This window comes from Urtica dioica, chromosome 6, assembly GCF_054948205.1.
Source record: "Urtica dioica subsp. dioica isolate 48M chromosome 6, U.dioica_male_clone48M_v1_H2, whole genome shotgun sequence".
Lineage (NCBI taxonomy): Eukaryota > Viridiplantae > Streptophyta > Magnoliopsida > Rosales > Urticaceae > Urtica > Urtica dioica.
Genome location: NC_142761.1, coordinates 9780975 through 9803213, shown reverse-complemented (window position 1 = coordinate 9803213; position 22239 = coordinate 9780975). Strand labels below are relative to the sequence as shown.

At 37.6% G+C, this 22239-nt stretch overlaps 2 protein-coding genes across 2 annotated transcripts; one reads left to right on the top strand and one right to left on the bottom strand.

Moving 5' to 3' along the window:
• Positions 1 to 686: 686 nt before the first annotated feature.
• LOC149393328 (uncharacterized) lies at positions 687 to 2459 on the bottom strand. The gene has a single exon (XM_089617980.1). It carries the CDS (start codon positions 2457 to 2459, stop codon positions 687 to 689), a length of 1773 nt encoding a protein of 590 aa, XP_089474106.1.
• A 2442-nt stretch (positions 2460 to 4901) lies between these two features.
• Positions 4902 to 8633, top strand: LOC149393327 (uncharacterized). Its single transcript, XM_089617323.1, has 6 exons — positions 4902 to 5513; positions 6284 to 6449; positions 6839 to 7015; positions 7120 to 7203; positions 7438 to 7519; positions 8031 to 8633. The coding sequence occupies exons 1-6, from the start codon at positions 5116 to 5118 to the stop codon at positions 8450 to 8452; spliced, it is 1329 nt and encodes a 442-aa protein (XP_089473449.1). The 5' UTR covers positions 4902 to 5115; the 3' UTR covers positions 8453 to 8633.
• The last annotated feature ends 13606 nt before the right edge of the window (positions 8634 to 22239 follow it).

Here is a 22239-nt window from a genome sequence, read left to right as displayed (position 1 = left end):
GATAGGTGGCGCCAGCGTTCTTTAGTCCAAAGGGCATGACCTTATAGCAATACGTGCCTCGGTCGGTGATGAAAGCTGTTTTTTCTTGGTCATCCGGATGCATCAGGATTTGGTTATATCCTGAGAATGCGTCCATGAATGAGAGTATTTTATGCCCCGCGGTCGCTTCGACCAGCTGATCGATGTGCGGCAACGAGAAGCTATCTTTGGGGCATGCTTTATTTAGATCGGTGAAATCGACGCATACCCTCCATTTCCCATTTTTTTTTTCTTTACGACGACAGTGTTTGCCAGCCAATCCGGGTATTTCACCTCGCGGATTGAATCTGCACTGAGCAGTCTTTCACCTTCGTCGTTGACTACCCGTGCCCTGTCGGGACCGAGCTTTCGTCTTTTTTGTTTTATCGGTTTAAAACTGAGATCGACGTTAAGTTGGTGAGACGTGACGTCGATGCTTATTCCTGGCATATCTTCGGTTGACCAGGCGAAGGTGGATTTGTTTCGTTTTAAGAAACATATCAGTTCCGCCTGATGCCACCTTTAAGCTTAGTTTCGATTCCTACACACTTGGAAGGATCGGAGCCATCGAGCTGTACTTGGACCGTTAACTCAGTGCTTGGCGCATCGAGGGAGTCGGGGTCTTCTAGTGCGGAAACGCTCTCGGCCGACTCCACGTTCATTAATTGCTATTGCTCTTCTTTAGTCGCTTTAGCACAATGCTTGTGGCTAGTGAGATAGCAACTGCGGGAGGTTGCCTGATTGCCTCGGATTTCTTTTATCCCCTCAGGCGTAGGGAAGCGGATACATTGATGAAAGGTTGAAGGTACAGCCCTCATCCTATGTATCCACGGTCTTCCCAAGATAATGTTGTAGGGGGAGAGACAGTCTAAAACTTGGAATTCCACTATTTTATTGATTCCATTTGTTTTTACGGGCAGCCTGATCGTACCTAGAGATGGAGTAGTTGTCCCATTGAAACCCGTCAATTGGGTTTGCTCTCTTTCGATCTCGTCTTCGCTGATTCCCATCCTAACAAGGGTATCTTTGAAGATGAGATCTACGGAGCTACCTCCATCGATTAGGACCCTCGCGACCTCACAGTTAGACACATCAATCGTGATTACGAGTGCGTCGTCATGCAGATCGGTTGTCCCTATGGCTTCTTTTTCGGAGAACGAGATCTGAACGTCTTGTTCTGGTCTGATTCTAGTGGTCTGGTTGTTTAACTGTCTTTGATGTGCTTTAATTGAGTTGACCGTTCCGTGGCAAAACTTCGAGCCGCCCATTATGAAGTCAACTCTATGTTTTGCGAAGGTTGGTGGGGAACTTGGTTCCCCTTCTTCAACAGGTCTCGATCTCTTAGGGGAGGGGTTGCCCATTCCTTTGTTGTTGTTGTTGAAGACCTTCTTTTTGGGCGGGGGTCCCAGATCAACGTCTTTCAGTTCCCCTTTTGCGTATTTTTCTGCTAGAGCCTTGCGCATGGTCTCACAATTAACCGTGTCGTGGCCGTTAGCTTTATGGAAACTGCAATACGCATTGGGATCCCGCGTCCATTTTTTGGCCGGGGGACCTCCCTCCTTAGGGTCTTCGTTGACGTTGAAGGCGTAGTTAGGAGGGGTGTGTGGTTTTCTGGCATGAGATGTAGCGTCGTGGGGGTTGACCCTACGAGGGTTGCCCCTAGCATTTACAGGTCTAACCCAGGTATTGGAGGATGGTTTCTTCTCCGCTGTGCGCTGCCTCTCATAGGAAGCAAATTCCTCTTCGGCTTTTGCATAATTTGCGGCTTTGTGAATCGCATCTTCCAGCGTGAGGGGACGGTTAACAGTCATCTCTAGTTTCAGTTTCGAGTCGTGCCTTAACCCGTTTCTCAGGGAGGTGATGGCCGATTCGTGACATACGTTGGAGATTTTTGAGAGCACGTCCTTGTAGCGGATCATGAAATCCTTCAAGGACTCGTTCTCTTTCTGCTGAATTCCCCATAAATCCGCTATAGTCAGATCGTCCTCCACGAACATCGAATAGTGTTTTAGGAATGCAGCCGATAGTTTGTCAAAACTATTGATAGAGTTCGACTCGAGTTTGGAGAACCACTCTAAAGCGGCCCCGGACAGGCTTTCCGCGAATAATTGGCAATAACCTGCCTCCAATTCTCTCTCTGTGAGCATAACCCTTCCCATTGCGACTCTGAAGGATAAGATAAAAGCTTTCGGACCTGAAGTGCCACTGTACCGCGGAAGGCGAACCTTTCCGGTATCCCCTAGTTGCACTTCGGTAATGTTTCTGGCAAAGGGAGTCCTCCTCGTTTCTTCAACGAGGCGATCTATTTCTGGGGCCGAGCTGGTTGCAGAATGAAATTTTGAGCGAACATCTCTCAGCTCGGCCGTCACTGACTCCTTAAATTGTTCTAGTTCGGTCATGTTGGGTTCGCCCTCGTGAAAGAGGCGAGGTCCCGAACGCATAGGTGTGACCGCGGTGGCCTCGATCGGGCTATGATGGGTCCGACTCGTCCCACCAAAACGTTGGGGGGTGAACATTCGATAGGTCGCCGAAGGGCGAGATCCCGCATTGGTCGGGAAAGATCCGGATTGTGCTCCCCCCAGGGGAGGCGGAGGGAGACCGGAAGGATCGATCGTGACTTCTGTCGCGACCTCGCTAGCAGTCCCCCCAAGCTAGAAGCTTGTACCGGGAGGCTGGTCTCTTTCTTGGGTGACCTGGATCCCAGAGAAATCCAGACGGACTCCGGGTGGGAGAGCCCGGCTCGTCTGAGCAGCCGAGGCCGCTTGACGAGCAGATTCCGAGGCGGTCGTATCTCCGGATCTCGCCTGGGGGTCCGGTGTGTGTTGAGGAGTAGACAGAGTGTCCAACCGGTCATTAAGAGCCCGATTGGTCTTTGCTTGCTCATCTATTTTTTTGGTCAACATATCCAGTATTGCCCTGATCCCCGAAGGAATCTCCTCTCCAGATTCGTAGTGAGTCGGAGTGGAAGACATGACGATTTGTTTTTTTTTTTACGCACCGTTTCTTTCGAGGTTGGTCTTTCTGAAGTTCCCACAGACGGCGCCAAACTGTTGATGTCGATTTTTGGATCGATCAACAGTCACTAATATTAAAATGCTAATATATGATATATATATATATATATATATATATATATATATATATATATATATTATCGGGGTTCCAGAAGACGTCGTATAAGAAACTATTTAAAGATGGAAGGCAATAATAAAAGAAAATTGTTAATAAACTTTATTGATCACGAAAATGAATTACAACAGGACGAAGTGACGAAGTCTTATAGGCGAATTCGGCACTGAAAACAATAATGTCGAAAATACAGTTGTGGAAAAAAAAATTCTCTCTGAGCACATCTGATCCCCTATTTTATAGACGAGGCAAGACTCCTTCGTTGAAGACACGTGTTGCCTGATCCGTTTCGCACTGTCGGGGTTGAATTGGTCCTAGACCCGGTCTTCGTGGCGCGATTTCCCTTTTACTGACCGATTCTTCTGGTCAGGATGACGTGGTCGAACTGGAAGGTGTGACTAAGTCGGGGCCGATCTGGAACATATCTGATCTTGGGCCGACTTGTCGAAGTCGAACTGGGCCCAAGACTGATATGCGGTCTGACCTGCAAAAATGGTAATGGGCTTAGTCTGAATTGAAGCCCAATATGAGATAATATTTTTGAAAGTAGATTTTTAACCCCCACAGACTCCGACTGCTACTCACATCAAACTTCTAAAAGATGAAAATGGAGTCCCTTTTTATCAAACTCTCTATAAAAGCATGATATTTATTGCAAATAACTAAGATTTAAACATAGATCGGAATGTAGGTTAATTGAGATTATTTATGTTGATTAATACTTAGTGCATATAATTTGACTAATTAAACTTAATGAATGTGTTATTTGCAAGGTCTTTTATACGATTAATTTATAACTCCCTTTTAAACACACAAAATTATAATAGAAAGTACAAAAAGAAATTCATCTGTCAAAATTTTTTTTTATTGATAAATATTTTATTTTTAAAATATTTAACGTAATTAATGAATATGCAAATATTTATCATCATCAACATCAAACATTCTCGCTGCAACGAGTGTCCCGCCTGTAATTTATAACTGGAAAAATGACATATGTATACATGTGTTTTAGTGAAATATCGAATTTAACTTTTAGTTTTCAATAATGTCAAGTTTGTACCATCTGTTTAATTAAAATGACGAAATTAGACTCTAAAATAGAAAACTGTTCAACGAATCTTTCTTTTATTGACTATTCGTTAGTATTGACTTTGATATAAGAAACTAAACCAAACCTCAAACTAGTGCCTCAACCCCAACTTCTCCATTTTGTAGTAAAAAGTAGCCCTAAATCGAAATAGACTAATAAAACTCATACATCTTAAGAGATGGATTCCTTCGGTGTTTGAATTATAACTCTGAGTCCAGGTTTTGACGCTCGAATCAGCGATTTTGAAGACTATCGACTATCAATTTTTACCCATTCTCTCTGTCTCTATTGTCCATGATTTACTGATTGTTGTTCGTTTTTTCGTTCTTAAATCAATTGTATATAGTGCGCGAATGAATAAATGTAAAATGAGGTTTACATATAAATATTATATTTAACATCAATGAAAGTTTAATACAATGAAGATTTGTAATACTTAAATCTATTCTAAGATATAATTTTGTCATTTTAATTAGAAGAAGATACAAACTCTATATTTTTTAAAATCAAAAGTTGAATTCGACATTATTTTATTATAATAAGGTATACGTGTCAATTTCTAAATATAATTTCTGGACACAAAATTATCCATTTCTATCTTTTAATATTATTTGGCATATCAAGCGCGTGTGCCTCAGTTTACAACGAACACGAGACAAATAAAAATTACTTTTTAAATATCTCCCCAACACAACTCAGCCACGTCATCTCTCTCCCCGTCGGAGATCAACCGCCCAAAACAACTTCTCTTCTCCGGATTTTTCTCTTCATCTCTCCCAAATCCCCTGTGTTTGGATCCACATGTAGCTCTTCTCTTTCGCTCACTTTCATCGGAAAAAAAAGAAGTCTCTCTTCATAAGGGAACGAAGACGATAATGGAGGAACCTTTCTTTGACGTCGTCGAGTTTCTCCGGAGACCGACGGTGACAGAAACATTTGTCGACATTTTGCTCTGCGCAGTTCCGATTTGGCTCGCCGTTATGATCGGCCTCGTGATCGGCTGGTCGTGGAAGCCGAGGTGGACTGGCTTGGTGTTTCTTGGTCTCCGTAGCAAGTTCCGGTTCATCTGGACCGCGCCGCCGGGGTTTGGAGCTCGCCGGATCTGGCTCGCCTTCACGGCGCTCTCCGCCTTCTCGCTCTGCCGGAAGATGTGGTCCGATTTCAGGAAGGAAGGTAAAGGATCGCCGGCCTTGGCCGCGGAATCGGTGGTCGCGGCTCCGCTCTCGCCGGAGGCGACAATGATTACGCTTGCGGATGGCAGTGATGTCGCAAGGTAAGAGTTCTTTGAGCTTTGATTGTAGGTTTTATATTTGGTTTGGTTGTTTTCGAATGGTGTTAGGGTTTGGTGTTAAGGCGATAATTTTTGTCCATTGAGTTTTGGTTTTGTGATATTCCTCTGCTAATTTTAAGATTAACCTGGATTCTGAGTTATTTGTCAAATGTGAATTTGGAATTTTTGGCCACACGTAGTTTAGGAAGTAGAATCAATGAGGGTTTCGAACTATAGCTGGTTCTAAAAAATGTTATGTCGTATAGTAAGGTCTTGCAATCTCATTGGGACCTTTAATTCTCGCAGCTAATTGACTGTCATACATCGTTTGTAGTGACAGAAAATATTGGAAGAACAATGTCAGGATCAGAGTTTACTAGTCTAAAATGTGGGTCAAGTTTTGGCTTTAATGACTTGTCAGTGAAAACATCATCCATTTGCGTTATTTTTTGTTCTTGATGTGGTAGTTTTTTTTAACGAAAAACTGGAGATACACAATATCCAATAAAATTTGACAGTTTCATAGGCCAAAATTATTTTATTAGAAGACGTTTTTTAAAATAAACCAATATTACTAATGTTCTTGAAGTGGTTGTAGATACACAATGTCTAGTAAAAATTGACGGTTTCATAGGCCAATAAAATTTTATTAGAAGGCGTTTCTGAAAATAAACTAATGTTAGGGTCTGGAAAGATAAGTAAGTATTATTGGTCAGCTTCAAGGATAACCTTTAGTCAGTTATTCATGTAAAATATCTCTTCATTTTATGCAGCCCAGGGGCTATAATCATTGAGGGAGAGCATGACACGGTCACGGAAAATGATTTAGATCACCTGCTTCATTTTCTTGAAGGAAAAGACGGAGAAATGGAGTGGCAAAATATGATGGAGAGGTCTACTCCGAACATGTCGTATCAAGCTTGGCGCCACGAACCAGAGGTAGACACCGACACTTCACTTCTCCGACAAGCTCAGTTTTTTTACCCGCTCTTCCGTTTCCAATCAGTTTTTATTTATTTAATGAATAGAAAAGATATATATATATATATAATATATATCGTTTTTTAAATGGAATTGAAAATGTCTTCTTATACTGATTTTCTCTGGTTTTTCTATATAAGCTGAAATGTAGGACTTCGTTTGCGAAAACATGGTTTTTTTTTACATTAAATACTTCCTTTTCTGTACCCTAGCTTGGGACTTAAAAGTCATCTGTGCATATTTTGCTAGTTCATCACTGGCTTTGGCAAATGTGATTCCTTCCATTTCTGTATATCCCGTTGGTATCATTGGGGGTGCTTCTTTTTTAACTTGATTTCTCTTATCAGACAGGTCCAACGGTTTATCGTAGTAGAACTGTCTTTGAGGATGCTACACCGGAGCTTGTGAGAGATTTCTTCTGGGACGACGAGTTTCGTCCTAAATGGGATCCTATGCTTGCGCATTTCAAAATATTGGATGAAATCCCTGAAACTGGGACAATGATTGTTCACTGGATTAAAAAGGTTTGTGGAGATAAAAGCAGAGTTATTGATTCTGTAATTCTGACTGCACTGACCTTATTATTTATCAATCATGAGACTGATTCCTCTTTTCTCGCTTTATGCAGTTTCCGTTTTTCTGTAGTGATCGAGAATATATAATTGGTCGAAGAATATGGGAGGCTGGCAAATCTTATTATTGCATTACAAAGGTATGATTTGGAAACCTTTTCCGAGAAGGAAGGAACATCTTGTGCCGCTCTGTATAGTTTTGTGCATAAAAAACATGGAGTCCAAACACTGTACAAATTATCGTCACTTTTGTCCTTTGACCATAAATAGTGTTTATCTTTGTTTCTAATCATTTATAGTATAGCTCTACCATATCCTTTCCGGACTATAAATAGTATATCGCATCGTCTGAGTTTCAAGTTTCAACATTGCAGGCTGTCCCGTATCAGGGCTTACCCAAGCGCGACAAACCCAGACGTGTAGAACTCTACTTCTCAAGCTGGGTTATCCGAGCTGGTAAGAATAGTTAACGAATAAATCATTCACAGATTCTTATATTTAATCAATTACAAGGCTTGTTCTAGTGGTAAGGGCAAACACCGGGGATGTCTGGTTAGGGTCACGGTCCTGAGTTCAAGTCCCTTGCCTGAACTCAAAAACATTTGCCCACTGGGATGGTCTTTGTCAAACCGGGTAGGGAAAAGTAGTAGCTCATTAAATATAATTTCATTGTCAGTATTAACAAGTCATTAGGGTGGGTGTTTAGGGCGAGAAGAAGAGGTCTCAATTTGATAATTTAGTTTACCAAGTAGCTGCACACTGTAATCAGAGAGATTTCTTCATCTCTCAAATAATGAACCGAGTTTATTAACAGTACCGTTTGTGTTTCTTAATCATCCCCGGCCGTATTATTTTGCTGGTCGAAATGCGATAGACCATATGGGCTTTACTCAGGGCTAACCCAGATACCCAAAGAAAAGAGAAAAAGTCTAGATTTACTGACTGACCAGTAACTGTAAAAACGCAGTGGAGTCTCGTAAGGGAGACGGGCAATTATCGGCGTGCGAGGTCACCCTCGTGCACCACGAGGACATGGGGATCCCGAAAGACGTGGCGAAGCTCGGGGTTCGTCATGGGATGTGGGGCGCGGTGAAGAAGCTGCACTGTGGCGTGAGGGCGTACCAAATCGCCAGGAAACCCGGTGACGCTCTGTCCCGGAGCGCCCTGATGGCCGCGGTAACCACAAAGATCACGAGCCACGGAGGCGTGAACGCGTTGGATCTTATCCCCGGCGAAGAGAAAATCGAGGATAAGAGACAAAAGGATCACGGGATCGATTGGAAATGGTTGGTTCTAGGCGGGACCGTGGCTCTGGCTTGCGGGCTTCACTCTGGCGTGATAGGGAAAGCGATGTTGCTTGGTGCCGGGAACAGATTTGTGAGGAGGTGAAGATTATCTTTCTAAGGTTTGTCTATTAGCGTAAGAAAATATTGTATCACTGAATGATTTACTCCCTAAACCTCCTTTTGCCTGAGTTTTTGGATTCTGGAAAAATACCATTTATTTATGACTATTTGTTCGGGTGACAATAACATACAATACAACGCGGTTTTAAGGTTTGGGGTTGTTATTTGCGACTTTTTTTTTTCAGATATCGGGTAAAATACCCTCGATTACAAGAGAGAGACACGGCATATCAAAAACCTAAGTCGGAGCAAACCTAACACTAGGTGTTGGTAATTGCTCAATTTGTGCTCATTTCCGACAAGAAGAAAAACGAAAAACACATTAGCCTTCCAGCACTCATAAGACTCTTTCAAAACACGCATAATGATCGGTGAAAAGATCCACTCGACCGAGGTCCGATGACCATGAAGATAGATCTTCAGCTTGTATAATAAATCAATATCTAATAGGAAACTCAAAATGGGGAAGGGATGACGGCTAATCCATCTCACATCAAAACCAAGCCTGGAAACAAACAAGCACATAGCCAAATATCCAACCAATAAAAAAGAAAATAAAGTAGTAGACACCCAAGCCAACAATACAAATAAAATAAATTGGAAACTAAAGAATAAAGCCATCCACCATAAACAGAAATCAAAGCCCCACCAAATTTTCTCGTCGCCCATCCTCCATCATCCGCCACGCCTCGCCTTGCCTCGCCAGACTCCATCGCCCCATGTGGAGCACCATCGCAGTGCGAGCGCCGTCAGCCAACGAGACACCAATTGAAGGTAAAGACGCCACCACTGAGGACCACACAATCGTAGTCACCATCGCCGTACAGCGCCTTTCAATGCACCGGACTGAAAAGACAAGAAAAAGCGAGGGGAAAACGAAAATAAAAACGAAAGAAAGAGGCTATGGTATTCGAGGAATAGAAACAGGGGGAAAATAGGCTAGGGGGAGAGGGCTCATCTTAGGGCGCAGCCATCAATAATGGCAGTAACTGTCAGCCACCAATAATGGCGGTAACCGACAGTTAAGAAGGCGACGCAGATATGAAATTAGGGTTTTTTTTAGCTTTTTGGAGAGAAAGCGATATATATATATATATATATATATATATATATATATATATATAGAGAGAGAGAGAGAGAGAGAGAGAGAGAGAGAGAGAGAGAGAGAGAGAGAGAGTCTGGTTGCAGTTTCTGTTTTCTTATTGACTACCCTAGTCATAAAAGAAAGAGAAATTGTCATATCTACCACCATTTCAATAACATTTTCCAATAATCCATTAAAACATAATTTTGGCCAAAAATACTACTTGGTTTTGTGTGGAAAATCTAAAATACCCTTCACTTTAATATTCCTTACATTTTGACATAAATCCAAAACAATTAATATTTATCTTATTTTGAGAAACTGGTGAGGGTGAGATTTTGAATAAACTCGGTTAGAGAGAGAGAGAGAGAAATAAAATCAATTAAATGAAAAAATAATTAATAAAGATAAATATTAATTGAGTTTTGGTTTTTGATCAAAATGTAAGGAATATTAAAGTGGAGGATATTTTGGGTTTTTCACACAAAACCAAGTAGTATTTTTGGTCAAAAGTAGTTTTTAGTGGATTATTGAAAAATGTTATTGAAATGATAGTAGATGTGATAATTTCTCTAAAAGAAATAAAAATAGCTATTATAATGATTGACCCTGCTGAATTCAGCCAAAACTGCAATATGATTTATGATACTTATTAATGAATCATACTAATATATGTGTATGTATATTATAACCGTTAATGTGATACCGTGGTGACCCTGTTGAATTCAGCCAAAACTGCAATATGATTTATGATACTTATTAATGAATCATACTAATATATGTGTATGTATATTATAACCGTTAATGTGATACCGTGTTGAACTCAACTGTACCATTGAGTATATATTGATACAGCCATATTTTGTTTCTGTTTCACCGACATGGTTGGAAAGGAAAGCTCACTTTTTAACTTATATTTATAATACGACATGCTATATTCTGTTTAGCTGACGCAAAACTGAGCTATATAATTGACAAGAGATGGAAGTACTGGGATCAATTCCAACTTCCAAGATAAGAAAGAACAGGAATGAGTTAACTCAGGTTCCTGGATAAAGAGAAGATCTTAACATCTGATTTGACTTTTAATATTTTTATTATATTTATTTTTGATTTTTTTTTTTTGTTGTTGTTTAGGAGCTCTATTAGATTGTACTTCGATTCAAATAAATTCAATGTATATTTAGAAAAGATTATATTCTCGATATTCAAATCAATTGTATCCCTTTTTTTATTCGTTGTTTTGTTCCCCCAAGTCGAATATTTTTATTGTGAGCAAGAATTTCAATACCGCTTCCTATTGTACTGCATCTCTAATTTTACGGATAAACTGCGTAGGTTTGAATATTTTGCAAGGTAATAAAAAACAAAGCGGCTGTGTGTGTGCGCTACAGTTTTTGTGCAATTTGTGCGCTTTTCTGCGAATTTTAAGCATAATATTGTTTTAATCAAAACTGTTTCTGTGAGTGTGCGGTTTGCAGGATCCTACATGAGAAACTGCTTTGATAGCTTCTGTTTACATCTTGATAAGTGGCTGAAAATGAACCTAATTACAATTTGCACCACAAAGACGAACCAATCTGCAGCAATCTTTTATGTCCTACTTGTACATTGAAAGGGAAGGGGAAAAGATGGAGAAAACAAGAAAGTGATTTGGTGGGAATCGATCGTGACTGATCTCTGTATTCCCTCCATGTATATATATTCATTCTGTCGGTTATACATTAGTTATAACACATTACAAACTTTAAGTAATTCTCACACGTGTGAGTTACACGTGCACGCTTTTATCCCCCCTTAAGCGAATCATCGATGCAGATGGTAAGCCTGGATCAGATTAATGCGTTCAATAGTAAATCATTTACCGCGAACAGTTTGACTTGACCGTAAGTGGTTAGTCAAAGATCACTTACAAAGAAGCATGTATTAGAAAAATATTAAATGAGATATATACATCTATCGACATAATTGATAGAGATACATGTTAAGATGAGATCCACGAGTTGGGAATCTCAGTCCTAGTTAGAAATCTGAGCTATTTATTATGTGATAGCTGAGTAGTGATGATCTAAGGAAATTGCATTATCTTCTCTGGTCAAAGAGACAGATTGTTAGGAATATTACCTACTGAAGATAATAAAATAAAGATGAATGATTACTGAATATAAAAAAGGTGTACATTATTAGCATTATTGATTAGTGGGCTCTTTTCTAGTTAGAATCAATAGCAGATATCATCCATAGCATTCGTATTAAACTAAATTACATGTTGGGCATCTAAGTTCGGGCGGTGAGCTAAAACATGATCGATAATTAATCTAAACTTGTGTAGCTGGTTTGAAAATCACATATGTGTAACACTGCTGAAAGGCTAATCACTTAGTGGGAGCATTCTACACATTTGGTATGTGTACGGCCTGGACAGACTTTGGTTGTTATGTGTCATTTAAGAAATGTTACGACACACTAACCAGGGTCGCTATGAAGGCCACAATGAGAGTTGATCTAAATCCCGAACTGGCGACGAACTTATATGTTGTATCATCGGGTTCTTCGAATCAACGTTACTAGCTAGATATAGAGGCCTAACTACTTATGCCTTGGGAGCTCGGGATATGATATGAGGGAAAAGTGATTCACAGATATAGAATCCAGCCATATCTATCATCTCTAGTTGGTAGGTACCATCATGGGCCTTCTCAATTGTGTCCCATCACTCTCGCGCCTTGAACTTGGGTATTTTTGGAACACTTTGCGTAAGACCAAGCTTCTTTCAGCAAATTTTTGGATCTTGACTTTTGAATTGTAGTGTCTTTCCACAATTCTCTTTTAGGCAGCGAGTCTGGTAAATGCGTCGGTCCGCTTTTCCTCGATCATGTCCAATTTGACTTGGAGGGCTCAACAATTATCGCTTTGTTTAAGTTGCTTACACGGTAGGATGGTACCTCGACTTCTACGGGTACTACGGCTTTGACCTCGTATATTATAGAAAATGAGGTCTTTTATGTTGCATATTTAGCGGTGGTACGGCAGGCCCAGAGGATGAAAAGAAATTCATCATCCCATGCTCCCTTGATGGCTTTAAGTTTTCGCTTGATAAGATCATTGATCGTGTTATTTACGGCCTCCACTTGGTAAAATAGTCGATGCGGACGATGAGAACATCTTACTTATCCCATAATCCCTGCATATTTCCCTCACTCGTCGATTGTCGAACTGCGACCCATCGTCGGTTATGATCGAAGTTGGGACACCGCAGCAACATTTTAATGATTTTTATATGAAATTGGTGGTGCTTACCTCAGTTATCTTTACCATAGACTCATCTTCCTCCCACTTAGTAAAATAGTCGATGCGGATGATTGCCCTCATGTCGTAGTGGGGAGTTTTACATTGATGTCAATCCCCCCCTTCATTTTGCGAATAGCAATGCGATGATGGGGCACAGAGGCGACGGCAACCTTCAAGAGACGTTTGAAAACCGCTGACAGTTATTGCATTTTTTGCTCCTGTTCATCCACATCCTTCTTTCAGGTTGCCAAAATTATCCTTGCTTGAAGACTTTGTCAGGGACTATCCTTCTGTATGATTTATGCATATTCGCTTGTGGATTTCTTGCAGTACTTGCTGAGATTCTTACTTGGTGAGACATCGAAGAAGTGGCATTGAGTATCCTATTTTGTATAGGATACCATCTCAGAGGGTGTACATAAGCCGTAAAGATTTTACTTTGGTTGTTCGGTCCGATCCATAGGTAGCGCCCTTCCTTCAAATAATCCAGAAGCAGGGTCAACCATGTCGTTTCAGCTTCTCCATCGAGATGGTTGATCTCTTCCTTTTGGATGGATGGCCAAGCGAGTGATTCAACAAGTACCATTCTTATGTCCTCGTCGTCCATTCCAAGCTATTCGCGCAAGGGCTTTAGCTTCATAATTTTGTTCGCGAGGAACTTAGACGATTTCGAATTACGAAAGTAATTCCAAGAGCCTATGCATTGTGGCGAGATGTGCGATCATGTGGTTTATGATGAGTTACGAATTGAATCCAAATCGTAGGTTTTTCGCCTTTTGTTTTTTTGCCAGTTCTAGTCCGCCATGAGGGCTTCATATATTGTTTTTCGTTGGAAGCATGGAACTCAATTTAAGAGCATACTTCAGCGTCTCGATTTGAAATGTCCAAATCTATCTTGCAGAGTCAGTTTTCCTCTTTCTAGTCTGGCGTATGTCTTCATCTTTCTCTCTTGCTTCTTCGATCGGATCGATCAGCATGTGAATTTAGTGATGAAGTCGGTGACGACTTGGCCTTTTATCACCGTTCGTGGATGGAAGTCAATTTTATATTCTCCCATTTTTTTCGACCATATATGTTAGGGATTATTGCCCACGAGGAAGATTTACTTGTAATCCTTGAGACATTGAAATTATCAATAAAATTAAGTTAGGCATCTAAGTATCAAACTGAATTATATGTTAGGCATCTAACTTAGGACAGTGAACTAAAACTTGGTCGATTATTGATTCAAGCCTGGATAGCTGGATCTAAAATCACATATGTGAAATACAAGTGAAAGTTGATCAATTGGGGGGAGCATTCTACAGGTGGTTTGTGTTTGGTATGGACATAATTTGGTTGTTGATGTGTCATTTAAGGAACCGTAACGTCACATTAACTGAGATCGCTATGATTGTTACAGTGAGACTTGGTCTAAATTTTGAAGTGGTCACAGACTTCTTGATTGTATTACCGGGTTCTTTGACTCATTCATTAATGGATACTTGATGATGCCTTAATACTTATGTCTTGGGAATTTGGGATATGATCTAAGCAAAAAGTGAGTCACAGATACATAATACAACCTTCTTGAAAGAAAGTCAATATTCACTCACCTAAGGGTTGATTCTAGAACCAATTGATTGCGCGCACTTTCATAGTAAGTACGTAAAAAAAAATATTTCATTGGGGAAGCAACGATGCTTATGGCTCATATATCAAGAAAGGCATAACATAATAATTGAGCTTTCTCGATACGAGTTGAACCTAGATGATTGGGCTCATGAACTGACTATATCAATGGACGTTCATAAACATCGAGTAAAATATAAATCTAGTAACAAGAAGAGTGTAGTCTCGGTTCATCTTTTGGTGTGACGTCGAAATTGACGAATCGAATAAATAAGAGAACATATAGATTTTTGTTTGTTTATTCGGATTCGTGGGAGCTTCATTTACTAGGTCCATAGTCATCAAGGTGGCTCTGATAAGATAGATATAGATATTCGTAATAATTAGATAGTTGATTACACACTCACTTCTGCAATTTGGTTGTAATATCTTTCGCATTCGTAATAAAGTACTTTACGAAAAAGTTATTAATTATTAATTAACTTTGGGAATATGACTAAGATTTAAATGGGCTTATAAAATGGCAATTTAAATCAACCCACAAGGTCCAATAGGGCTTGTGATAGGCATTAACAATAAGGTATATACTGGATTTTTTTTTATCAAAGACCAATAAGATTGAGGATTTTCTCATTAAGAAAATAAATATTATATATTAAATATGATCCGATTTTGTGAGTATTTAAAATAATAATTATTTATGAGAGTATCATGTATGTATTCTCTACTATTCTATTTATAAAATAGTATATTTTATTGTGAGAAATAAATAATATATTAATTATATTATTTATTGAGGAAGATCATGGAGATAATCTATATTATTCAATTACATGAATAATCTATTCTAATATGTAAAGTAAATAAATATTATACATGATCTAAATATCTCATATTAAATTAAAATAAGGTCAAATCAAATCAAGTAAGTGCATATACTATTTGCTGTAAGCTAGAAAACTATAAATAGGAGGCTCTTGAAAAAAAAAAAAAAAAAAAAAAAAAAAAAAAAATTGCCATTTACAATGTCTTCCACTCTTTGAATTTGCGCCCCATCACTATCCTTGTTGTGGTCGAATTTTTCTCTCTCCCAGAGTTCAGAAATTCGTCCATACCACTTGTCAAAAAAAAGAAAGAATTATCTCATGGAAAGAAATTCTACATTGATTAACTGTGTAGCATCATACATTCAACCATTCATTAACAATCAATGGTGTTCATTAACAATCTCATGGAAAACTACTTTCACCGTTCGATTCATGTTAGAATTGAGCTTTTGTTAATCACAACCACCATTTTATGTATAGTTTATGTCTTCTATTTCAAATTCAATCGCAAAAAAACTTATTTCTTATGCGTTCTCTTATTCCCTGTAAAAAAAACTATAAATATAAGTAAATCCAATTTTTATGCATAAGAATCATACTACCATTTAGAATTATATGGAAAAAAAAAAAAAAAAAAAACTCCATTTAGAACTATATTCGTAGCAAATATTTATAGATATGTATTCAAATGGTTCACGTCTGAGCACGCGCTTTGAAAAGTGGGGACTCCATGACAGAACTACACGCGACTCATCATTCAATGATTTAATCATCGTCTGTGACTGTGCGTCATTGCCAAAACTTTATATATATATATATATAAAATTGGGGGATGGTTACATATTCTTATAAAGTGTGTGTAGTGGTGCCTAAAAGTAGACCTATACTTCTCAAGGGACCATTGGATTCCCAAAGCAATTTAATAATTGAAATTGACATATACTGAAATTTGGAGCCCAATTTGTACAATCATGGTCTTTAATCAAGCTCTGGTCTAGTCGTTCGCATCTTTTGTATTAAAGCTATAACTACACAATGAAATTCAAATCTTAATATTGATTTTATGACCAAATTTATCTTCTTCTTTTATTTCTTTTTAAGGTAATTTAGCAAAATAGTCAACTCAAACGTTGAGAATTGCTAAATAGTCAAGGTTTTGTAAATATTAGGTAAATAGCCACTTCGATGACGTGGACCAATCAGATTATTTTTTAATTCCGGAAATTATTTGAATTTTGAATTGTTCAAGATTCCCAGAAATTGAATTTTGAATTGTTTCAGAATTCACTAAATTAAGTGTGAACATAATTTGAGGTTTAATTTTGTTTCCTTATATGTAACAACTGAAATTTACGTTGGTGTTTTATTGTTATTTTGTTTCCTTATATATTAGACGTTATTTATTTCTTATTTACTGAATCCGAGTATACATTCTTTCCTTATTAGATATAACAATTTTTGGACTTTACATATTCTGCAATAAATACATGTAAATAATCTCCTAAATATATGTAAATACATGTAAATAATCTCGTTATTTGTTTCAGAATTCCCTAAATTAAGTGTGAACATAATTTGGGGTTTAATTTCGTTTCCTTATATGTAGCAACTGAAATTTACGTGGGTGTTTTATTGTTATTTTGTTTCCTTATATATTAGACGTTATTTATTTCTTATTTACTGAATCCGAGTATATATTTTTTCCTTATTAAATATAACAATTTTTAGACTTTACATATTCTGCAGTAAAAACATGTAAATATTCTCGTAAATACATGTAAATAATCTCGTCTGCAAATTTCTAGGGTTTAAGACAAAAATCAAAGATTTTGAATAATCAATACACGAATATTTATAGCTTTGACCCAGATGAAGAAGATGAACCCAAAATCGATGTTATTCAATAATCGATCAAGAAACAAATAAGATCTTTTTTCTTTTTGGGAGTAAATCTCTATCGAATATCAGTAAATACTAATTTAAATAGAAAAACTCATTACATAAGCATACCGGTTATAACTTCGGCAGCCGAGATGGTTCGTCGGGGAAGATGAACGGATTTCCTCGTCAGGGAAAAAAGTAGAGCTTTCTTTTTTGGGGTAATCCCGATTTACTTAGATTTTTTTTATATTATCAGCATAATCGATTGGGCGGGAAGAAATTTGGGCATTTTAGTAAACTTAGATGTGTAATTAAAATCTGCTGGCTATTTACCTAATATTTACAAAACCTTGGCTATTTAGCAATTCTCAACGTTTGAGTTGGCTATTTTTCTAATTATTTGTTCTTTTTAACCGTTTAGTTAGTTTTAATTGTTTTATGTACATGCTTATGTGAGAATTTGATGATTTGTATAGTATATAATACTTTTGAATTAGCTTTATTGAAAAATAATCCTAAATCATTATATATAATTCAAAAATGGCGGAAATACCTTTCAGTAATTAACCAGCACATAATATAATCTATAAAATAAATAACAAAATACTTAAAATAGCACCAAACACATGTCCTTTTAGATTCTTGAATGAGTAATTTTATAAAACTCATAAACGATCCGATATTCAAAAACCCTTCATTTTCTCTAATAATTCCTTAGAAATTTCATTGTTGACATTGAATGAAGGTCTTGTTCTTGTTCATCTATTTCAGTTAATTTTTTATGTTTATTGTGGTTCATGATGAGATTTTGATGAACAAAATTCGTTATTCTTTTAGTGCATGTGAATCGGGTTTATACGAGTCTGGTTACTTTGTGTGCAGCTCAGTTTCAAATTGTAATGTGATCTACTAGACCTTGACACTTTAAACATAATTTTATTCCATAAGGCCATCATTTAATTGATCATGATTTTTTTTAATATTTTCTTATTGTCCACGAGCAGAGCTTCTCCAATGAGAGCCTTTAAACCCTCATTTTGAGGGTTTTACGGCATTTCAATGGAGAGTATTTGAGATCTTTAAACCTTCATTTTTGGGGGTTTGAACAGCAGACCCTCATGAGGGTACACTGTTCACACCCACAAAAATTGTCATGTAATTATATTTTAGTCATATATTTTGTGTAAGTTATTAAATTATACCATATTTCTTAGATTTAATCATATATTTTATTTTTTGGTACATAAAGACAAATAAATTATAATTAAAATTCTTTTAATTTAATAATTTGATATACTTACTAGTGGATGAATAAAAAAACATAACACATGCTACTAATATTAAATTTAAAATTAATACAAACTAAATTTTATGCTTTTAAGAATTATTTTATTATTATTTGTGTGTAATTTTATGTTTTCATCTATGTTTTATTAAAATGTAATTCTATATTATATATGTTTTATTATTATTTGGAGATATAACAATGTTCAATATTATTAAAAATTGAAAACTAGTACGCAATATAAACAAATATTTTGAGGTTTAAGGTTTCTCAAAAGAAGGGTCTCATTTGAAGGAGATGATCCTTAAAATGAGGATGCTTAATGGAGATGCCCTTAATGCTCTACTCGATGATATCCATTTGATGTCCATCAACATCCTTTTTTGAAGCAGACAAAACAAGGCAGGTCTGAGCCACCTTTTTGGGTGGTGTTCCTAATCTTCGAAAACTTCGCATATACTATTAGATTAGTGTATACTATACACGATTCATAGCTTCATCTTCCTTTCTTCATAACTCCGCTCAAAAGCTTCTTCAATCGAAAGCTGTAGGATTGGAACTCTACCCTCCCGACCTACACCTTAGGTACTATCTCTCTCCCTCCTTAATCCCTCTATCATTGGCTCCGATCCACAAGACCAATGTGACGACCCGACTTTTTTGGATCGTCTTACTTATCTTACTATTTAAACTAGAAATTTTTTTAGGAAATTCGGAGATTTTTTTTTAAAACACATCGTATAAAGGCGAAACAAAAAATTTTAAGAACTTAAAAAGAAACAAAAACATTAAAATAAATATGAAGATTGCATTTCAGCATTTTATGAGAAATACTTGAGACAAAACTGAAAATATGAAGTACCAATTTAAAACCAAGCATAGTAGCAAAATAAAACATAATCCAAAAAATAACTTTTCATTTGAGCCTCGGCCCGGGAAATTTCTCCTTAATACCTCTTGAGGCGGTACGACTCCATTTCTTATTTTTATCTTTTCACTTTGAACTTTACGTTACATATAAATATGACATGTACATAAAAACTTTCATACATATGCTCATATAAAAACATGACTGAATAATAAAACATGTACATTCTCAAATTCGTCCACGACAAGGATAGTTAACTCTTCTTGAGCATTCCTTGCAACTTCTTCTAACGAGGCAATGAGTGAGCGCCATAAATTCTTCCATCCTCCAACAGATGCCTTCCAGATGTTATTCCCCGCTTTCTGACCTTCACCCACTCGATATAGGACAGTCTTCCTAAACCCCATATGTACCATTACTCTTCGCCTATGGCAATCTAGTTGGACTCTATACTTTGACAACTATTCCATACCAAGTATGACGTCATACTGAGTCATAGGCAACACGATTAAATTCACATCCAGTTGCTCACCACTTCCATAGTAACATGATTGTGACATCTAAGGGTGGCTTTGGCCTTACCGAATGGTGTATGTAGAAATAAAGATCTTTCTAACGAATTCGTTTCTAATATCAAGATATTAACAAAATCTTCATAAATGAACGAATGCATGGCACCAGTGTCAAACAACACTTTAGCCCAAGACGTTGATATGAGAATCCTACCGTCTATGGCAAAGTGATTTCTTTCCTCCCTTGAAGTTTCTCCAATCACCACATTAGCTTGCCCTTGAGCTCTTCCCTTTCCTCTTCCAGAAGGACCTCTTTAGCCTTCAGGTCTAGCTTGATTATGCATCGGTGATTGCACACTTCCCGTAGACTATGGTCGTGGTTGAGGGAAGTATTGAGGCACAATTCCTTGAGGTTGAGGGTAGCTTTCTGGTGGTCGATATTCTGTCTAAGGCACAAACAGCTGATAGCTTGGCTGACCATAACTTGTTGGCCCATGAGTAGATGGAGCGAAAGTTTGCTGAGGCTGTTATCCATGATTCTACGAACAGTTCCGCCTGAGATGACCAGGTTCTCTACACATATAGTAGGTCCATGTTGGAATAGATCTAGGATTAAGAATAATTTATCGCTTCTAGAAGCGGCGGAATATAAAAAATTCTTTAAAACACGTAAAACGATTTTACTACCTAGACAAAGTGCATGAACATATTATTTAAAATTAATAACTATAATGACTTATCACTTGGTACCAACCTCGCTTGAAGCTTGAGCGTTGAGAAGCCTTTCGAAAGGTTGAATCGCTCGTCTCCCCACTTAGCTTGTCTCCTTCGTATGTTCTTGAATCCTGAGTAACCACGATAGTTTCTACCACTAGAGTCTTCGAGTTTAGAAATGATTTAGTGTGTGGGCACTATTAAACACAATGACTCAAGAACTAGTCTTAGAGTCAAAGAGCTCATACAAAACGCTAGGTCTAATGAGGACCTAGGTGCCAAAACAAAAGAGCAAGAAGAGAGAGAGAGAGAGAGAGAGAGAGAGAGAGAGAGAGAGAGAGAGAGAGAGAGAGAGAGGATGGGCGGCCAAGCTAGAGAGCGAAGCTCTCAATCTCAAAAACTTGTGTATTAAACATTGTGAATGAGGTGTAGTATTTACAGGAGGAGGGATTGCATTGAAGATGTAGTTTCCTCTTTTCTATTGAATATCACATATTCATGAGCACAATCTTTATTTCCCATTCCTATCATAATACCAAGGTTGGAAATTTCCCTTTTTCCTCCTATGTTGGCCGTCCATGTGTGTAGCATCATGCTAAAAATTTGTTTCCTCATTTTTTCTTTTGGCAAATATCTTCATACATCAATGCACAAAATAATTCCCTCTTTTTCTTGAGGGTGTGCACGAAATTCAGCTTCTAGATGTTTCTTTATTTGTTCATGAAAAAACAAGAAAAATCCATGTAGAATTTTCACATAAAATTCCATAAAATGAAATTCAATCTTCAAGGCCCAATTCTCATTTATGGCCATGTGGATCAATTTACATTGTCATCATATGACAATGTCCAAAATCTTATTTTGACATTTATACCATCTTGTGTCCTTATGGACAAAATTACCCTTTAGACAACTTTCGTAAAATTCGTCTAGTTCAACACTTGAACTTGTTTTGACTTTACTACTAGTTTAACAAATCCTACTCTAATGACTTTTGGTAGTGACCTCAAGGATCCAAATGAACAAAGTTTGAGCTAGCATACTTGGACACAAAATTTCACAAACCTTTTCCAAGTTCTAGCTTAATGTCAACTGGCTCCACTAAAGAGTTGACACTGAAAATCTTTCAGTTCAAATGAATATATTTTCTACTAAAAAATTGTACTTAATTGTGATGAGTGGATCCATTGAATATTTTCTATGTTTACCCTTCATGAATATCATCAACTAGATGGGATTTATAAAATTATCATTTTATCCTTCTAGTTGTTATTTCCTCAACTCCTTTGTATCACATGTGAATAAGTTAGAAACAATGTATTGACAATGAGCTAACAAGTCACATTGATTCATCCAAAAGAGTCATGACTCAATTTGGACACTGGCCAGTTCATTTATTCACATTCCAAGGAACAAAGCATGATGTGATATACATTGCATTTCAGCAATCTTGTACATGAATTCCATATCTATGAGATCTTCAAAAAGTTGTTCATGGCATCTTCATAACTTAGTACTTCACCAATAGGTCTTGTCTATATCACATAGTGAATCCACTTACACCCTACGGGTTTAATCCCTTTGGGAATGTCTACAAGTTTCCAGACTTTGTTGATGTACATCGAGTGCATTTCAACTTTCATGGCGTCAAGCCAAAGGTTTGATTTAGAACCAGTCATTGCTTGGCTGAAGGAAAC